The sequence below is a fragment of the Podarcis cretensis genome (assembly GCF_951804945.1).
Source record: "Podarcis cretensis genome assembly, chromosome: 5".
In the NCBI taxonomy this organism is placed as follows: domain Eukaryota; kingdom Metazoa; phylum Chordata; class Lepidosauria; order Squamata; family Lacertidae; genus Podarcis; species Podarcis cretensis.
In genome coordinates, this window is record NC_137174.1 from 51,135,598 (window position 1) to 51,156,384 (window position 20,787).

At 41.3% G+C, this 20,787-nt stretch overlaps 1 protein-coding gene across 2 annotated transcripts in view; it reads left to right on the plus strand.

Annotated features, from left to right (window-relative positions):
• The first annotated feature begins 6,206 nt into the window (after nucleotides 1-6,206).
• The window catches only part of ABLIM1 (actin binding LIM protein 1), a 197,919-nt gene continuing 183,338 nt past the window's right edge, over nucleotides 6,207-20,787 (plus strand). Inside the window, exon 1 of one of the 2 annotated variants that reach the window (XM_079976684.1) lies at nucleotides 6,207-6,309. Coding sequence is in view for 1 of the 2 variants with exons in the window: in XM_079976695.1 (XP_079832821.1) it covers nucleotides 9,407-9,419 (13 nt within the window). In the remaining variant the exon portion in view is untranslated. Of the gene's footprint in view, nucleotides 6,310-9,164; nucleotides 9,420-20,787 lie in introns of those variants that run through there. The other variant, XM_079976695.1, reaches the window with a different exon arrangement.

Genomic DNA, 20,787 nt, shown 5'->3' on the forward strand with positions numbered 1-20,787 from the left:
AGTCATTTGCTCTGAATGCCCCTTAGTGTGGCACACTTAATTCCCTCCTACTCTCTGTTTATGCTTTATTGTCGCAGGGATTAGTTAATCTGTACAGATCTGATATGTGGAGGGGGATACTGCCTTGGGATGTGGGGGTTGTATATAACTTTTTGTTCTTTCACTCTTAGGATTCAATTATTCCCTAAATGCTGGGAAGCAGAGACCCTGAGGCCAGTGTTCATTGTCACACTTCATCATTCTGTGGAGTGCACCTGCAACTCACTCTTGTGATGAAAAGCATCATATCCGCAGGACTCATTGCCGGACTTGTCCAAGGATGTGGCTCAGCATGCCCATCTAATGAACAAGAAAAGCATAAATCCTTCCAATATTGCACTTTTAATCATGGGAGTGACTTTTGGGTGCAATCCTCAGAATGAAAATGGTATTTTGAGAAGAAGCCTTGAATATGAAGGCTATATAGGGACCAGAACTGAACCATTGAGCACAATATTATTATTAAACTGTTGCTGCCACTCCTCCCAGTCCACTCTGCAAACTATAAAACAGAACACTCTGGAGTGCAATACTAGTCATCAGGTACTATCCGTGTAAAATACTTTTGCCAAAATTCTGGGTATAGCACTGTCTACTAGTTTGCAGTAATATGCTATACTGTACTATACTGCGGGACTTGACATCTTTCCGCAGGGCCTGCAAGTTCTGCCTGGTCTTGGTTTGGACATAGTCTGATCCTTATGTTTCCCTCCCCTTATGGTTTTGATTTATGGGCTACTATTAAAATGAGGCTGCATTTTAAATTGTATTTTAACCCGTATTTTAATTAACTGTCCCCCCCACTTTATGTTTTACTGTAATTTTATTGGTGTTAGCCGCCCTGAGCCCAGTTCTGGCCGGGGAGGGTGGGGTATAAATAAAAAGTTATTATTATTTTATGTTACTGTATTGAAATTAGCTATAACCTGTTACATATAACCCACTTTTATAGAGGTGGATTCATAAGTGTCCTGTTTATGTCTCTCTATTCTTCTGCTCATATCCCATCTCCAAACAGACTGACACTTGGGTGTCTGAATACAAAACAAAATTGGATTTGTAAACTTTTTCTGCTTGGATAAAATTAGCATTCTTAGATTTTGTACTTGCTTCTGAAATGGAAAATGGAACTCTAGTCACCAGACTTCTGTGACATCACAGCAACTCAGGCAATGTGCAAGGAATACTTTCAGACCAACAATCTGTTAGGATTTGTCCATTTTTATTGCTGTTCTTTGTTTAACTTTTCCAAAAATATTTTCTGCCAAATCTCAATTTGTGCAGTTCTCACATTCATGTCTCTTTTATGATGGCAATCAAGGTGGGTAGCCATAATGTGACAAAGAAAAGCAATAAATCAAAGGTAAAATTAAGGAAGACCTTTTAACCAAAGGTTAAGAACAGCAGCAAACTAATATTATTTATCATTTTTGTTTTCTGGTAGCTTACCTTACAACAGCATCCACATTAAATGAGAATATTGGAAATAGTAGATGGATTTCCACCAGAAGAGGGCATCAAACCATAAGATACAGGAATAATTTTATGGTTAATTTCAAGTGCTTATTAAATTAGACCATCATTTGTAGTAGTGCCAGTTTGACATTTTTCTTTCTGTAAATTGCGTAGGTAGTCCCATAAAATGAAAACAAAGTACATGCCCAAAAGAACAACCAGAAATGAAGGAGAATACACTGCCAAAAATTAATGTAGTGGTGTGGCTGACTAGTCTGTTAACAGGCCTCAAATTGCTCATCAGAGGCAAAAGTATAAAGGAGCTTATTTTAGTTCTCATGGAAACACATCCTTAAATTTTAGACGCCATAGTTAAGGCAGGAACAATGGATAACATATCAATACATTTAGAAACAAATTAGCATTGTATGTTAAATGCTCAGTTGGCTGCAAATGGCAATCTAGCTGACACTTGAGGTGTATATATTTAGGAACCACCTTATTTCTGTAAGTTTTTAATATTGTGTTTTAATGTTGTAGCCTGCCCAGAGTCTTTGGGGTGAGGGGTGGGTGAACAACAACAGCAGCAGCAGCAGCAGCAGCAGCAGCAACAACAACAACACCACAAACACCACCACCACCACAATAGCAGCCGCAGCAGGTTTCCTCTAGTGGTGAGATTATAAAAGATGTGCACTTGTAGGCAGAAGAAACATCAATTCTTTGCAACGTGAAGCAATCTAATTAAGAGGAACGTCAATGACTTATGGGGGGAAACCCTTTATGTGCCCAGCAGATGGCAGCATATTCACACTTTTTAAAGTGGGCTCCAACTAACCTCCCTAATTGGCTTAATACCTGTATGTACCTGTCTTGAGACAGCAATAGAGGACATTTTGGAGGAAGTAATAGAGAATATATTTAGGCTTATTGTTAAGTCATCATTTAGTATAATACAAGGTTTTGTAAGTCCAAACACACAACTAACAGACTACATAAAAAAGGGAAGTAACCTCAAGGACTCACTAAAGAACAGTCTTAGCTCCAACCCATAATAATGGGAGACAATATTTAACTGGCATTATCAGTTGCTACACTCATGATTGTGCAAATTGCCCACTGGACATGTCCTAGTCAACCCCACATGTAACTTCTTTCCAACCCATAAAATACCTGGAGAAGTTAGCTATGTCTAATTCTTCTAATGATCAGCAGTTGCTATTTTTTAATGAATAAACAGTTAATGCTGCAGGCAGAAGTGTCAACATGCCTTTCAAGAGCATCGCTGTACCTAAGGTAAAGGTGTAAAACACCCACCTCCAATGCCACAATCCCTTTGCTAGCAATTTAGTATAAAATAAATAAAAATCATCCACACAAGGGCTAAAGACATGAATAATATTACATCTAGTTTGCCCCTTGGTCATTTATAAATAAAGGGTACTACATGCACAACAAGAGTTCTACAGCTCCCGAGTCAAAACCTCCCTCCACCTTGATGAAGAGTCACTGATAAGCTGTGGACCAGATGCTATTGGACTAGAGTTGCCAGACACCTCAGGGCGGACCTGAGGTCTCCAGGGTTTCCCGATAACTCCCATGTACAGTAGCAGAGGGAGGGCTTGAAGACAATTATGCATGCAGCTTGCAATCTTTGGCCTTGCAGGAGCCAATTGCAAATTATTACAAATACTTGGGGGGGGCATGGGGAGTCTGCCCTCATCTCCAAATTAACCCCCATTGCTCAGTGGTGGGAGGAAGTGCAGAGGAAGAAAAAGAGCTGGGCTTAAGAGGAGGAGCATTTATGAGTGCACATAGGCAACTGGAGGGAGGTGTGGGGCTGCAGAAGTGAGCGGAGTGAAGAGCAGCAGTAGGAGCCAATTTCTGCTGCTTCCACTTGGGAAATGACAGAGCCCAGAGAAAATGTTCCAAGTCTCATGCATAATTCTCTCTCTCTCACACACACACACACATATTAAAGGGGTTTATCCCAGTTATGCAATTGCCAGATGGCAGCAAGCGAGAAGAGCTTGGGATTTGTCCCCTTTCAAAAATGCTGGCTATTTGCAAGGGAATGCTAAGCAACCTTTTCCCCTTTAAAACCCCCTCAATCCTCCATCCTTATTTGTTTTTCCTCCTGTCTGTAGCCTGTCGTTATTAGCAAACTTTTGTTAGTATTGGACTAAAGATGTAATTTCTGAAGATTAAAAAGAAAACCAGTTAGTATCAAAATGATTAAAGAAGATATATTCAAGCTTCCCCCCTGCCCTGGTAGTATTAAATAATGCAGCCTTACCAGACAGAGGGAGAATAAGAATAATTCCCCACATTCCTGGAAGTGCCACCAACTGGCTGTGCAGGTGACCTCTGTGTCCATCTGGTGGTGCTTCCCTGTAACATTGGAAATCAAATACAATTGTTGCCTGTGGTTAACCAAATGGAGAATGAAGGCACAGATGGTTAGAAAAGGCAACCATATGCTTCATGAAAAGTAATGGCAATTAAGAGAAATGAGGACTTTCCCACTACAGAACTAGTATGATATTCATTCATCTTCAAAATTAAAAAGTTGTGTCTATTTGTAGTGGCTGTCTCAATGAGGAGTACGATTGCTTTCTGGCAACATTCATTCTGATTTGTCTACGGGGAGGCTAGATGTTGTGTCTTACAAAAGTTGAAGCTCTGCTGCTCATGCTGGCCAAGGTGGGAAGTGGGGAGTGTAGTTTCACCCTCCAAATTTTGCTGTGTTCGCTGCATGCTGGCACAGTAGAGAGGCCTGGATCAGGCCCATTGCTGGTAGCTTGACCAACTTAGGATACAGTGAAACCTTGGCCAGCCCAGTTCAACTGCTTCTCCCCTGGCCATAGAAATGTCATCTGAGCCAGGTGGAAGGAAACTTCCACTGCAACCACCCTCTAGTGTGGTGAATTGGGGGTTTGATTGTTCTGTTGATATTCCCACCCTCCTGTAATAATGCAATGATTTGCCCTTCTTTCCCAGATAAGCCCTTAGACAAGCATGCCAATACCAAGTATAATACTGTTGTTCTATCTGCATGACACTTTGCAGCAGTCCAAAAGGACTTGTTCCTGCTTTCGCTCGTGCATTCTGCTTCTGGATGCAACCACTTCGGAATACAACAATCCTTGGCTTGAATGAGATAAAAGAAAGTGAGAAGGACACCATGTATGCTCTGTTAAATGCTCTGAGAAGATTCACTAAATCCAGTTCCACTGTAATTGTGACTGCAAGCTAATATAGCTATAAATAATATGTAATTAGCAGTAAAATTGTATTTACAGTTGTAAGTAGAAATCAGGGGTGCTCCAAGATTCTTGGCTATCTTAAGGCAAAAGCCCGATGGATTGGCAGTTGAATCATATTTCAACACTAGTGATGGGACAGTGCCTTCCACTACACCTGAGGGCAGTAGGCTAGCTTAGGGAGCACAATGCAGGACACATGACACACTTGGTGCCTTCCAACACTTTGCTACTGTTCCTCAGCTCCCAGCACCTGCCACATGAGGTGACCACCTCAGTCTGCCTAGTTTTGACCAGCCCAGATAGCTGTAGTTGATTTGACATCTCAGGAAATGCAGCTGAAATACTGTTGGGCTTGCTCTCCTCCAAACTAGGACATTATAACTTCTTAACTACAGTGGTACCTCAGTTTTTGAATGTCCTGGAAGCCAAACATTTCAGTTTTCGAATACCGAAAACCCAGAAGTAAATGCTTCGAACATGCCTCGGAAGTCAAATGGCTTCCACTGTGTATACATGTTATTTTTTTCAGTTTCCTGCAGACCGCCCTTTGCACCTTGGTTTTCGAACGTTTCAACGTTGAACGGTCTTCCGGAACGGATTACATTCTACTTGGTTAGTTCATATTAGTGAGTTACTTTTCTGTTTAAAGCCTAGCGCTCTCTGCTCTCAGTCTAATGAAAATGTAAAATTTACAACCTAAGTAGATTTTAAAGAGTATCCACGGGCAGCATTGTTGCTTTCTAATCCTTGTCAGTGAACCATCCCAGTGATAAGTACTTTACAAAAGCGGATTGATAGATGAGATATATTGACATTGTCTCATGCCAATAGACCTCTTTCAAGGTCAGGAATCAGAGCTCAGATTACTGATGTGGGCCAGAGGGGGCTTTACCTTCTGTGATTAGCATCATGTGATTATGCTTTTAAAGCCTATGTGTGGCATGATTTGGATAAAATGGGGTAAGGAATCAGGATGGGACTTCTTGGATTTTATCGTCGCCTATCTTTGCTGCCATAGAAATGTAGAAACATAGAGTTGGAAGGGACCACAAAGATCTTCTAGTCCAACCCCGTGCAATGCAGGAATATTTCACCCAACATGGGGCTCAAACCCACAACCCTGAGATTAAGAATCTCATGCTCTACCGACTGAGCTAATTCAAGCATTGGCAGGAATAAAATATTTAGTAATATAGTTGCCATTGCCCAAGACAGGCTTTGAACTTAGCCCTGCAAGCTCTGTTCCTAAGGCTGGAGAAGCCACGTTTTGGTTTGTTTATTTGTACACTACGTATAGCATTTAGGGTGGATAGAGTCAGAACCTTAACATTCTTTGTAGTTAAACACTTTTCAATAAGCACTAAATTAATTGCCTTGTGTGTAATTTTTGTTAGTGAATATTTTTTCACCCTGTTTATGTGGTACTACAATGCTTTCCTATTTTTCAGTACATTTTGGAATGCTATTTCATGGAAGCAAAATCCAAATTATTATGAGACTTGTATGCAGTGCTTCTGAGATACTGTATTTCACCAAACAGCTCTATGAGGTAAGCTGTCAGCATCACCCTTGAGCCAGTGTACTAACTGGACTCATGCACCTCAACCCCGACTGGGCTAGGCGAGCTGGGTAGCACTGCCAGAGACCTCCTTTCTCACAGGAACAGGTCACAGTGCTGTGAACTCACAGCTTAGAGCTGACAGCACCGGATTCGCTTCCACAATAATACAGTCGTTGCGCAGCAGCGTTTTGCAGAGTCTTGCAGAGTATAAACCACTCGGAGAGCAGCTCTGTAGAGTATCCTCCTTTTATTCTATAACTACAGCTATAATACAAAACTATATACAGAGCTAAATATTCTGAGCATAAATCAATGCTACTTTGAGTGCCTGCAGCTGCACTTAGCAGCAACCTTATCTCTAAACACGATCTCTAGCACTCACTCTCTCTCCGATACACTGACTGACTCTCTCTCACAGACATGTGGTGCTGGGCAGAATAAGTAGATAGCAGGACACGCCTCCTCCTCTCTGGAGAGTCAGCAGAGACCTCAGGAGATTCTTGGATATGGGAGGGGTGAAATCTCCTCATGACAATTTATATTTTACAGATAGGAATTAAGTGGATACAATATAACTCCCCTCCCATGGCCACAAAGTTTCCATGTATATATACTTCTTCCTGCAATTTCTTTCTAAATGTCAGCATATTAGCATCACAGGGGGGAAACCCATGATAATAATGTAGAGAGAAGTGTACTGGAAATAGCATGATGATTAAGGATGCAAAAGGCTGCCATCAAATCACAATGACTGAGCAAAACCTTGATTCTCACAGTACATGAAGGAGAAAGTTGCAAATGGAGATGTTTAATGATTGAACATGTAAAGGGGAAGAAGAGCGGTCTGAACTAGCTCTGAAATGAATGTTAATGCATGAGCACACACCACTTTGCTTTATTGTAGCAATAGATCAGCTTCTGAGGCTAGTTCCTAAGGGATAGAAATTGAGCGAAGAAGAAGAATTACTTGTTTAATTCATCATGCCTGCTGTAGGATTCTTTACCATTTGCAACTGTAGCAAAGGAAATGATATGGCAAATATGACTGAATTGTACAGGTTGCCAAAGATTATTTATAAAGGTGACTGAATTGGAAATGTCAAGCTTGAGGCTATATACATTGCAGTGCAAGTTACATAAATTTCAGAACACCAGCGTCTACTGCCTCTTTTGCCTTCTTAGGTGGGCAAACATACACATACCTGTGCAACTTGACAGTTTACAGAGACATACAGAAATAGTTATCCTTTTTTACATACGCAGTTCTTGTTATTTAGTGAGCAGATACATTTGTTGCATGCTGAAAGAAAAATAGTCCATGTGTGCAGCTGTTCTTGGTTAGAACAGCTACAGCAGTTTGCGGGCCGGGAAGTGATATGCAACAATACTGATCTGAACAACCACATCCCTCTGCTCAAGATGAATGCAATCCACCAGCCATGTATTGCCAACTGCTTGCCAACCCCAATTTTTTCTGTCCCAGGCAGGCACCAAAAGCAGACCTGTTGGGACTACAATGTGTGGCTAGTGAGACATGTTTCATGGAGTGGGCAGCATTGTGCATCTCTGGGGAGCTTGTGTCTTGCAAGTTCCCCAGGCATGCACGGCAACATCTAATATTTAATAACTAATGAGGACTTCAGCAAACAAAAATGTCAGGAATATTTGAACCCACTGTTATCAAGATTCAGATTGCTAAACGAGATGAACTCCACTCAGTGAAATGAGAATTAACTGTCTTATCTCAGTCAGCTTTCATTGTGGGATTTGTATGGCGTCAAGGAATAAAACAATGTATGAAGGCAACTATATCCAGACTTATTCAGCCCTGCCTTCTAATTCTTTGGGGTGCTGTTCAACCATCGCAAGAAGAAGGTGGGGAGAGTAGATGTCTCCAGAGAAGTGAAGTCTGAGGGTGCAGTTTTCTCTTCTTCATCATACATTTACTTGGAATGCAAGTCCCACTGAATTCTGTGCAGTATGCTCCAAATGTTCCATATACTGAGTGAACAATCCATCTACTTCTGTATACAAATAGCTGAGCTGTACACTTATTATTCACATATAACATTCAGTAAGTGTACAGTCTGTGTACATCCTATGTCAAAGGGTGGAATGGTGGAGTAGGCAAACATGTTTTCATCCTGTAAAAGAATGGTGATTTTTTAAAAAATGTGCTTTTAATAGCATTTTGATATGCTGAAAAAAGTATTAATTATGAAATTAGCAAAGAATAAATCAATAATAACATAACCCCCGGAGTGGGACACATCACCATCTGTGGAATAAATTGCTCCACAATTGTGTGTGAGAGAGACTTAGAGAGGAGGAGGAGGAGGAGAAGAGAGAGAGAGAGAGAGATTGAGATTGGTGGCAGGTTGTGGCATTATCAACCAAAAAAGTTACAAAAGCATACTGCATTTCTATAAAATCATTCAAAGCCATTCAAGCTTTTCAGCAAGCTTCTCCTTTAAGGCCCCTCTCCTATGCTTTTTGTCTGCATAGGAGTGGCAATCTATTTCTATATCAGTCATGCCTGCCAGCCTTCCCCTCTCCATGAAAGCAGGACCTTGGAAGCCAAGTGAAAGGGGGCTTAGCTTAGCTCCGACAAGCTTTGCCCTCCCTCCGCCCCATAGCATGTAGCTGCACAGCTCGCACCCCGCCTCTCATGCCTCTTGCCCATGGAGGGCCAGGGGAGGCCTGCCTGCCTGCCAGCCAAGCGCCTTCTCCCTCTCCCCTCCCGCCGGAGGCCCCTGACTGAAGCGCTGCGCCGGGCGGCTAAAGCGATTGTTCGGCCAGATTCTGCTGCTGGTGCTGCAGCAGCGCCCGGCTCGGCAGGGACGAGCCCCGCCCAGCCCCGGCCGCTCGCCGCCCGCATTGGCTGCAGCGGCCGGCTGTTGTGATTCCCCCTGGCGCTCCCTCGCCTCGCCTGGGCGCGCTGCAGACAGGTACCGCCCTCTTGCTCTCACTCCCCGGCGGCACATGGGGGAGATGCTGCCCAGCTGCATCCGGCTGGCATCTGGGGCTTGCTCTTCGGTCTTGGCGCTCCCTGCAGCCGCCGGCTCTCCCTTGCTCCGCCCGAGCCATGTCCACCAGAGGTGAGTGTGCGTCTCTCCGCCTGGATGGAGGAGCAGCATCTTCCCCTGTGGTCGCTTGGAGATAGAAGGCTGGGCGGGCAGGCAGGCAGGCAGGGCCAGCTCTCTGCCTGGGGTGGTGGTGGTGTTGTGTGCCGGCGGGGGCTACGTTAATATCCTTTCCCCCTTGCCAACCTACACCTGTCTCCGCAAGAAACTTCGCCGCGCATTGCCTTTCATTCTGCTTTTGTTTGATGTGGAAGTGGGGGCCGTGGGGGGGGGGGGGAGGGAGAAGAGCTTGAGAGATACTTGGGAAATCGGTGGCGTTTGTACGCCCCGGTCCACAGCACTCTCGCTTTTACTATGGGTGCAAGAAGGGATTGGATGGGCTTGTGCTACTTAATCACCTTTCTTGGGATAAAGGTGGGGTGAGCAGATTTAGTTCCCACCCCACCCTTCTTGGTACCATTTTGCAGCTCTACCGATGGAAGAATTCCAGGGGTTGATGCACCAAGATATTTAAAGCTGCAGTACATCCTTTTTTCGTGGGTGGGAAGCAACGACGTGTCAGATCGTTCGCAGCTTGCGTTTTCTGGAGGCATATTAAAATATTTCTCGGAAGGGTTTGCAAGCTAGAAAGGGAAGCCAATGCCAATATCCCCCCCCACCTCTTTGCAGTATGAGAGGGAGATATTTTTGCTGTGTTTTCAGAGTAGGTTACAACCCTAAGGTGCTGATGCTTACTAATGAAGTGTTATAGATAGTTCAACAACAGGATTATTAATTTGTGGTAGGATGTGTTCTGAATAACAGTACTATTTTTTTCTGAGGTGTGGGAACAGCTGATTTTTATTTGCATCTGTGTGCATTCCCCCCAATCCCTCCCCCCATATTGATCATGTGTACTTCTTAATCATTAATCCGGCTGTCATATGCAAACTTTCCTGGGACTAGATCCCATTGAACTCAGCAGGAGTTTATTATTAAGTAAACACACATTGAATTGTGTTTAAGAGGCCTAAATATGAAATTTCTTCTTGGGTAGATGTGTGATATTTATTTGATAGGGGGAATGCTACAGTGGTTGAAAGAAGCTTTCTTCTTCATATATTTAAGAAACCAATACATGTCTATTCACAAGGCATTACATACGCATAACACCAAGGCCCATTAAAGACTATGGGTCAATTTCATACCATATGCTAGGTATATGGTGAGCTAGGTGTAGTTTCTTCTCAGTGGAACACTTCTTGGAGAAAACACATTCTCTGCAGGGTTAAGGCCACAATATGCAATGGCTATTAATTTTCATGGCATTAGTATGCCATCCTCATATATTTAATTTGTCTGCAGAGGCAACACCCAGAATAAGTTCATGGGTGTGGCTGTTTTGCTATTGGAAGCAGGGTGGGGGAAGAGAGGGATAGGAGATGAATTTCCAATCCTGAGCTGTTTTTTTTGAACAGCATTTCCCCTTTCAGGGTGCTGTGATGTCACAGTACTGACTCAGCTGAATTGTCAGATCTAGGAAGTATAACTCAAACCTGGCTTTAGGTTCTCGGCTTTTTCTGATTTGTAGGCTTCTGGCTGTAGCTTTTGTTCTCTTCCAAAAGCTTTATAATGAAAACAACTCAAATGTTTCATTTTTGTTCAGGATTTGTGCTTTTAATCCTTGATTGGAATATTACTCCTCATGCCATATTCTGTCTGATATCTATGGCTAGCAGCCTGGTGATTTACAAGGTCCTATTAACCAGTGATGGGTCTCATCATACTATCATGAAGTCCCTTTGTCAGAAGCCAGCATGTTACTGTAAGAGAGGGAATATTGAGAAGATCCTCAGGTAGTGGAGAGTGCCTCGGCTCTCTGCCAGTGTTTGAATATTGTTACACAAGGAAGAGGGACCTGGCGGATGGTGATGGTGGCACTACTCCATGAGTTATGTTATGTGTAACATAACTATACCACAGTGGCTGTATGGAGAGGGTATTGTTCAATCCCTGTCTCATCAACATTCTTATGCATGTAAAATAAGAGTGGGACAAGTTAGATGATCCCGATACTTGTGCTGTATACCCTTATGTGGTAATCATGAGAACTTACATTTTTGTGTGTAATTTCTGATACATGTTATGCCAGCATAAGAACCTTAAGATGTTGAGTTCAGTTGTATTTTTGGGTGGTATATTGTGTATGAGTGTGCTTGCACTGTTTTACGTGGCTTGTATTAGCTGCAGTTCAGCATGGCGGATTCTAGGCCAAAGCTGGAATGTGTAAGAATCAGTTTACGCTGAACAATCTGTCTACACTAATCAATAAACTGTGTGCTATACTGTGGAGTGGGGAATATCCAGCACATGGGCCAAATTAAGCCTTCTAAGCCAGTCAATTTTGCCTGCATGGCCATTTTGCAATGTTCTGCTGCAAAGGAAGAAACCAGGAGCATGTTCTAAATGAATCTAGAATTAAGTTAATCAATATTTCTCATTTTTGTGGTCTAGTTGGCACCGTTCCTCCTATTGTGAATAGTGTTTATAACTCTCTCTGCAGGAGAATTCTGTACTGCAGAAAAACTACTGAAATTGTTTTGGGTAAGTTATAGCAACATTTGTGCTAGGACTCCTATTGTTATAACAGCAACTTCTGTTCTACAGGATTCTACACTAGGATTTTTAATTGCAAATAAGATCAAAATAAACTGGCAAGGGCCACTTCTGATGCTTGGGTCACTTCAGTAGGATGCATGCCACATTTAGTGATGGGGCATTTTCTGGGGCTCATGCACCCTGGAAGTGCCCTATGAGGTTGACACTTCACATACCTTCATTGGTGCTCCCTGACCCCAGGGTCTTGTGTGGGCTTATCCACTGGTGGAGCCCTTAAGCTTCCAGCTTGCTACAGTGCTGCCTCCACTGGTAACCCTGTTAGATTGGTGGCTGCAGCAGTGCCAGTGGACTGTTAATACTGGGGGCGTGATTGGTATTGGAAATCCCACCAAGGGCAGTCTGCCCAATGACCCCCATAATCTGGAACCAGATCTGCACATTTAAAACTTTATATATTGGGAGTCCATAACAAAAACTATATAAACGTGGGGGGGGGGTTTCTCTCTGGTTTTGCCTTCAGTTTTTCTCCTGGTTTGCCCATGTTCTTTGGACTATTAGTTCTTTAACATCCCTGACAGAGGAAGGATAAAAGTAGCAGATAGCCAGAATTGAGCTCAGTGTATCTTCCAGCATGCATACTGTGTGTTCCAATGTGATCTTACTGTGCTTGCGTTCAGCGACTGCATATACTGTGGTTCACATGGATAGTAGTATTTCACGATACTTTAGCCAATGGTCATTGTTCCAAGGAAACACCTAATTTATACAGATAGTTTCTTCTTGTTGCTACTGCCTGCTAAATTTATGATTATCTAACTGCTGCAAAAATCTGCTTAGATGGCACACATAAACTGAGTGGCTTTTTAATTCCACATAAATTAACCTAACAACTTCTGTTTTATAACAGGGTGTGCTATTCATTAGGGATGAAAACAACCCCTTGAAGTGCTAGACTTAAAAAAGAACACGTTCACCCATTTATCTTGAGTTGCAGCTTGGAAATCTATTTTTCTTTATCTTGTTTACAAGTTCAATGGAAATTTTGGGGGGGAATATGAGGAATGGTTTAGCATGAACAGCTATCAAAATGGATATGAGCTGGTAGTTTCCTTTCATTGTTCATTAAGACAATGAATCTTAAGCTATTTTGGATGCTCATATTGCAGCAGAATTTGAGAGAAGGGAAATGAGCATTGGTCTATGGTTAGCAAGGCAGACCAGCGGCTCAGTTCCATGCATTATTTGGGAGTAATCACCATGAAGTTCAATAAGGCTTCCTTCCATACAACTGTGTGTTGCGTTGGAGTCCAAATCACTCACAGACATTTAGGCTGGCTTCCAGCCAAGTTCTACTCAGAGTAGAGGCACTGGAATTAATAGACTTAAGTAAGACATGCCCATTAATTTCAAAGGGTCTACTCTGAGTAGGACTACCATGACTACAATCCTTAGTGAGATGTTGTATAGTGCCTCTGAAATGAATATTTCTGGTACATGTTTTTAAAACACATGCAACAAAATATAGTTTCTTAAAATAGGGATGCTGGAAATCAAGCATGCCAGGTGTCAGAGAAATACATTTTGCTGCCTGAAATTACATTTTCACAGAGCTGGGAATGACGCCCAGGTGAGTAATAAGGTTCCTTCTATGCTCTTCCCACATCTTTCTTTTTGTGCAGTTGTTTGGAAGGGGTTGGCCACTGATGCCCACAAAGCTTTAAAGCTCTCTCCATCCCATGGCACCTTGACCACAAGGTGGTAAGAATAGTCATTTTTTCTTCCCTGGAAAAGTATATAGGGCCAGAGGAGGAAGTTGGAAGAGTGATTTTTTTTCTCGCTTTCTCATTCATCTCTGTGCTTTTCAAGGCCCGGATTAATTCTGCTGGATCCAGCTTTTACCAAATCCCTGGGAAAAATAAGTGTGTATACATGGAATTTCTCTTTTTCTGTTTCTTTGGTGGTGAAGGAAATTACTCAAAGAACCAAATGTGCTCATTTGCCTGAAAAGGTTGACAATACCTGGCATAAGCGTTTCATTAGTGGTAGCCTCTATCAGCACAAGGATGTCACTATGTTTCTCTTCAGCATAGCACTGTGTTTTGCTGGAACAGAGGAATTGAGGCACAATCCTATACTATTTAGAAATAAGTATATTTGAGCGTAGCCGAAGTCTAATATTGTGTGGGTTTTTTGTTGTTGTTGTTTGGATAAGATGGTATATAATATGTTTAGTTTTTATTTATTTATTGCTCTTTGCCAGCTTGTAGTGTCTTCTGTTTTAATTAGCCATCTTTTTAATGTGATTTATTACATGCTATCTACTTAGGTTCTTTGAAATGGAATGGGCAAGAAAACCAAATACCTTCTTAAATCAAATACCAGAAAATAAACATGTTTCAAATGTGGCTTTCTCTCCCATTCTTATTGGGGATAATAAAAGAACTGGGTATTATATACTTCATGCCCCTTGAGCTGCTTTACTTTTCTGTTTAAAAGATCCTGTCTTACAAGAAGCCCTTAAAAGGGTAGGAGACCACTACTCCTTACTGGAAGACAGAAAGAACTCTGGATTGATATGGACATGCTTGGGCAGCAGACTTTTTAACCAACTGTGTATGCTAGTTGTAAGCTAAAACATGACACAAATCAATTCACTGAGAAATGGAGTTATTTATAAACCTCTGAAATAACAAATTTCATGAAAATGTGTAGATAGAGAACATCCAGATTTTTCTGATTTAATTTTTTTACATTTGTTACTTGTCAGTGATTAATCTGTTTTTTTTTTACTTTTTATCAATGATATATTTGTATTATTTACATTTCTTGATATTTTAATAATAAACTATATAATTTTTGATAGGAGAATGTGTTATAAGTATAGAAATATGACACACAATGTTGGTTGAGAATTATAGAAAGAAGTAAACTAACCTTCCCTATTGCTAGACATGTTGTAACTGAAGGGGTTCTTGAAAACATATTTAGAAATCTTCCGGAAATATTCATAGCCATTCACATTTCTAATGAAGCAATCGCACAGTGGCTTAATAATAATCAGATATTGGAAAAATCTTTCCATATTTGGATTGTTCATAGAAGCTATGTTGTGAATCTTGTGCAGCATACTGAGTTGGAAAATACCTTTTGAATAGCATTTGTTTCTGCCCTTGTGATGCTGCATTTTAGCTCTTTGATATTGACATGTTGAACATATAAGTGATTTGGTGGTGCTGGGCAATGCATTGCAATTGTCAGAAAAGTATAGTAGTATTTCTCCATGCTAATAAATTATCATGAAAATTGACCATTATAGTCTTGTCTGCTTTCCACACTATTACTATGACACTCTTTCTTCTTTTGGACAAAGCCATTCTGATCAAACCAGTGATGTATCTTCCTAATGAGTTTGAGGCCACCCGCAGGACTACCCAGCTGTGTAAATTGTGTGGCAATTGGTCTTTGAGGGTAGCTTGCTAAAGAACCTGCATCTAAATCAGGGATAATCCCTCCTATATTAAAATTTTTACTTAGAGATGATCATTTGTGTATTTGGCAGTAAAATGCTTTCTTTGCTCAATTGCACATTTTTATCAAGACAGCTGCAGTGCATATGGTTTTGTTAGCTATTTATATGATGTTTTCTTACAGTGTGAAAATATTCCTGCCACATTTGTTCTAAAAGTGTCCAGTTTTTTTTAGAGTTTGTATTACAAAAAGAAGAAGAGCGAAAGTAGGTAATGTAAAGCCTTTATTTGGTCCGACTCTAACTCTTGTTGGTGTGGAATAACATTTTAAGTTTTGTAAATAGGAATGCAGAAATACTTGGCACCTTGTTATCCAGGTTTCTTAAGATTCTTGTTATCATCCCAGCCCTATCCTTGGGAAGAGTGAAGTGCTTGGGTAGCAGATGCAGGGATGTATGTGGGTAGCAGTGTTGGCAGCCCCTTGGCCATTTCATCATTGGTTATGAAATAGATTCAGCTGCCAGCCCATCTTTTCTCCATGGAACAATAATAAGTTAAAAGACCATACAATAATTAATGCAACAATTATTTGAACATTATGGCAGTAGAGTCATTGGATGTGCAGTCAGTCACTCTCATATACAGTGGTACCTCTACTTACAAACGTGATCCGTTTAGTCCGTAAGTAGAGCACTGCTACTGTGCGTGCGTGACGCATGATAGAGCGCTCCTGTGCATGCGTGAAGCGTACAGATCACTTCTGTGTGTGTGTGTGTGTGTGTGCGCGCGCGCGCGGTGAACCTGGAAGTAAACACTTCCGGGTTTGCCGCTTTCGTAAACTGAAAAGCTGCAACGTGAAGCAAATGTAACACGAGCTATGACTGTATAGTTGCAGGGATGGAATGCATGCAACAGCTCTGCTAATATAAATATATTTCACTTACTGTTAGAGTGATGTGAGTTTTCCTAATCTGTAGTGTTTCCCCATGTTGGATTTTTGATTACATATCAGCATTTCACCATGAATGTGAAATACTGTTGATTTGTTGTGCAAAAGCAGCATGTTCATGACAAAGTTGAAAGAGCATTCTCTGGAGTACCCCTGCCTACTGAAGCAGGAAATTTATTTTCTCTGTCTCTCCTTGACCCTTTCTATCTGATAGACAAAACAAATGAAAACAAACCATGGATTGGAACTTTGTTTTTTAATTATCTTTTCTCCATAGTCATCCACAAAAAGACTGTGTCCTGGAGGGCTTTATGTACTGCATCAGTCTTGCTATTTAGGAGCTCTGGAAGTATTTTTAGCAAATATTAGTAGTGGAGCCAAAGGGGTATTTTGAAATGGACTAATTCACCAAGCAGTCAGCTGAAACTAATAACCCAGCATCAGGGATAGCGTAGCATTAACAATCTAAGGGTGTGGGGACATCGTAACTCACAATTGTTAATGCATTGCAGAAAGGTTATAATTTGCTCTAACTGAAATTTGACTTTATATTGTAGGTATGACAAATATTTTGGCATTGCAAATAATTAAAATTTTAATAAAAGTATAAGCGTAGTTTCTAATTGTTATTTGTAAAGTGTTATTTAACAAGCAACTAGTAAAGAATGACTAAAATGAGATCAAAATATAGTCCACATACACACACATCCCAGATAGACACAGGTGCCTTTTAATAACAAAAAAATACAGGTTTTAAAAAAATTTTAAAACCTCCAAAATGTTAAAATTAGACATGCAGTTCTTGACTGCCCTGAGCGGACAGTTAGAATCATTATAAATGCCTCAAGAGGCCTCAGAGCTATGTGGTAAAATTGAGCACTTCACTGAAAACACACAAGCCTTCCCCCAGAAGTTTCGTCACTTCTTGCCTTGCAGAAAACTGCATTCTTGAGTGGGAGATTTTCTGCAGCTCACTGCTGCCACTTTGCTGTGCAAAACTAATTCTCCACCTGTATTCCTTTGATTTTGTTCTATAGAAGGAAAACGGCAAGAAAAAAATGGCCTCTGCCCAATAACACTGGTTATTGGCAAACACTTTTTAACAGCTCTCATCCTTCAGCCTCCATTTGTCCAAATGTCATCAGGTTTTCTTTGTTCTTTAAGAAAAATGCAACTATCACTGTGGTTTGGTTCCCTACCAGGAAGCAGAAATATCTTTTCTATCCCATTGGAGCTATAGTATATTGTGCCTGTGTGAGCAGACTGTTGTCTTTTTTGTGTGGAAGGGTTGCACAAATTGACTACCACGTGTACATCTGTATCATATATTAGAGGTGCTGGGAGCACATGAGTGTTTATGCTTTATCACCATTCCCAGGGAGGAGAATGCCTGCTTACCCTGTGACAGGAGTCACCAACATGGCATGTGTGGTCACTAAATGTTTCTGCAGAGACCTTCCTCAGTGCCACAATCCCCCATCCTGCCCTTTCCCCTGTTGAAATTAGACTTGGAAGTAGCATTCAGTTGAAGTCAATAAAATAGGTTGTCGTGTGTTCTTGGTTGCAGGGTGTGCGTGGTGTCTTGAGAAAGTTTCTTCAATTTGTAGATGTAGCTACAGGCTGTAAAAGGTGAGCAAGTACTACTCAATATTTAGCTCCCCCTGCTAGAGAGGTACAAAGATTTTCTAGCCCTTCCTTTTGGTATCTGCCATGATGGATGAGTCCTATCTGTCCCCACAAGTTTTTGTCTGCTCTGCTCCTCTCTTAGCACTTCTTACACCATCACAAAGACTCAATTTTCTCTTGTTACGACAGCAAACTGAGCTGGGGGGTGGGTTAGCATCTAACCCCTAGCCCTTTGGCTCTAGGCTCTTAACAGAGAACAAGCCCCAATGTTCCATATAATACAGCAGCGTTCACTAGGTAGTTCACTCATTAACCCTGCTCTCCCCTGTGTTGGCTGTCTCTTCTTGAGGATCTGTGTTCTAGAGACGGGCATATAATGCATTAATAACATCTACATTTAATAATATAATGAGATAAATTGATTAAGCTTTAATTGGACAATTAAGCTTTTTAATGCCTTTGATAAGTGTTCCATAGCAGCCTGATGAGCAGAGCTACCAGTTGACAGCAAATACATTTATTTTGTTTTTTTAGATCAGGAGGGCTCAGTTGTTAACAGATGGTATATGGTTAACAGATGCTATGCGGCAATATGAATTATGTTCCATGTAGATTAAAAAAAACCTGAATTCCAAGAGCGTTTAATTCATAAAGCTTCAAGTAAGAGGTCAAGTTGGGTGACTGTAATGGTCCTCCTTTGACCATTAAGCTTTTCAACTGTAATCTGAAAACGATTAGGTAATGCAGCCCAAAAGTATAGTTGAGAGTGTAGCGTTTTTGTTTTTCTCCCTTGTATGAGGATCAAAACAAGCTAAATTTTTCAGAGCTGGATAAGAACATTATTGGGAGATTTGACAGCAAATTCAGCAGCACGTTCTTCTTTTACAGACTCATCATAAGCTGTAGCAGTCAAGAGAATGATCAGCATTATTTGTAGCTAAAACATAATAGTGTCTTTTGATGAAATGGGGCAGAACCAGACACCTCCGCCATCTATATTGGAAACCTCCACCCCATCTCTTTTATTGTATTTATTCGAATGTAATGCACACCTTTTTTTGGACAAATTACTTCATGAAAATTAGGGTGTGCATTAGATTTGATGTTGCCAGCAAATACTTTTTTGGTTTCAAGGTTTTGAAAATTGAGGTGCACATTAGATCCACATAAGTACAGTATTTCTATCATTGGTTTGAAGACACTTTAAGCTAGTCCCAATATTTCCTATGGCAAGTGAGCTCAAAGTGTTGTACAAGGGCCCACTCCATGCCACAATTTGTTCTTAGATGTAGACGAGAGGCACCAGTGCAGTACTTCCAGAAGTCATGGCTGTGATAGAATCGCAACATGGTAAATAGTGTTACAGGCCACCCCAGTCTCTGCTGATTGGTAGCAAGATTCCGGAGATCTTGTTTGGCACTTAACCATGGTTTGTGTTCTGTGGGAATAAGACACAGCAGAGACAGTTGTGTCTTTATGAAATGTGGTTTATTTTACACATATTTACAACCTGAGTTTTGATGGAGGGAGTGCAGAACATTTACACCCTGAGTGTCTTTCTTTGCTCTTCCCATAGCTTCAGCAAACTTGGGTCTTAAAGCAGCAGCCAGTCATGTCCCCCTCCCAGTCTCTGAGTGCAGCCTCTCAGCCAGCATGCATTGAATTCTGGTGCCTCCTTTCTCCTTCCCAAAAACTCTTGCCCCAAAACCTCAGTTTAAATGGACATATTTTTTTCTGTGGTGACATCACACCCCCGTTACCCTGGCAACCTCTCCCTTCATGTTGCTATCATCCTCTGCCTGGCTGATGGCTCCCATTATCAAACAAACCATTATTAGCCTTTTGTGTCTTCAGCGACTGCCCACCGGCCACCACATAGAGTCATCACCAGGCTGGCCTCATGATGAAGCTAGTTGGTGTTATTTCCAACCCTTGCTAAATTCATGAATTTATGAGTTTGCTCAAGTTCTTGACTGAATGTAGCGATTATGGGGGTTTGCCCCCCCCTCAATCATAGCAATAACTTACCAATGCCTGAGTGATTGTGTTTTCATCAGCTGGTTTGTGAATGGTCACTGTAGTGATTTTACCTACATTATTAAACACTGGATTGTATCCCATGTAGCACTAAGTGCATGCTCCATCAGTGCACGGATTTCTGTTTACACACCAGAGCACCCTCCACACCTGCACACTTCTTAAATCTGTTCTGGGATTACCACAACCCTCTGGAGCAATTTCACTCTGGAGGATGTGGGGTCTGCACAGGAGGGAGTAGAGGGGAGAAAGTTCCATTGAGCAAGCGGAAATCCCTGTGTTGATGGGACGTGTTAGTTGAATATTGCCTGTGAAGTAGTTTTCTTTTGTAAAATGTCCTGTGTTCCTCTGATGAAGGGCAGTATAGAAATTAAATAATGTACTTCCCTTTGACCTCACCTAACAATGTGTATATACCTGCCAGCTATATATATACCTCCTCTCTTTTTCCACCTAATTATGTGCATATACCTAACAACTTAAAGCTTCATGCACCTGATGAACTGAAGTCCACTCCACTCTATGAAAACCTATGCTATAATATTTATTATTATTATTATTATTATTATTATTATTATTATTATTATTAGATGTTGCAGCAAGAGCAAAGAAGAATCTTGCAATAGGTGAGCATAGCTACCCACCTGGCATTCTGAAGAGACTGAAAAGCTTTCCTTTCAAGAAAGGCAAATAATACTTTGTGATG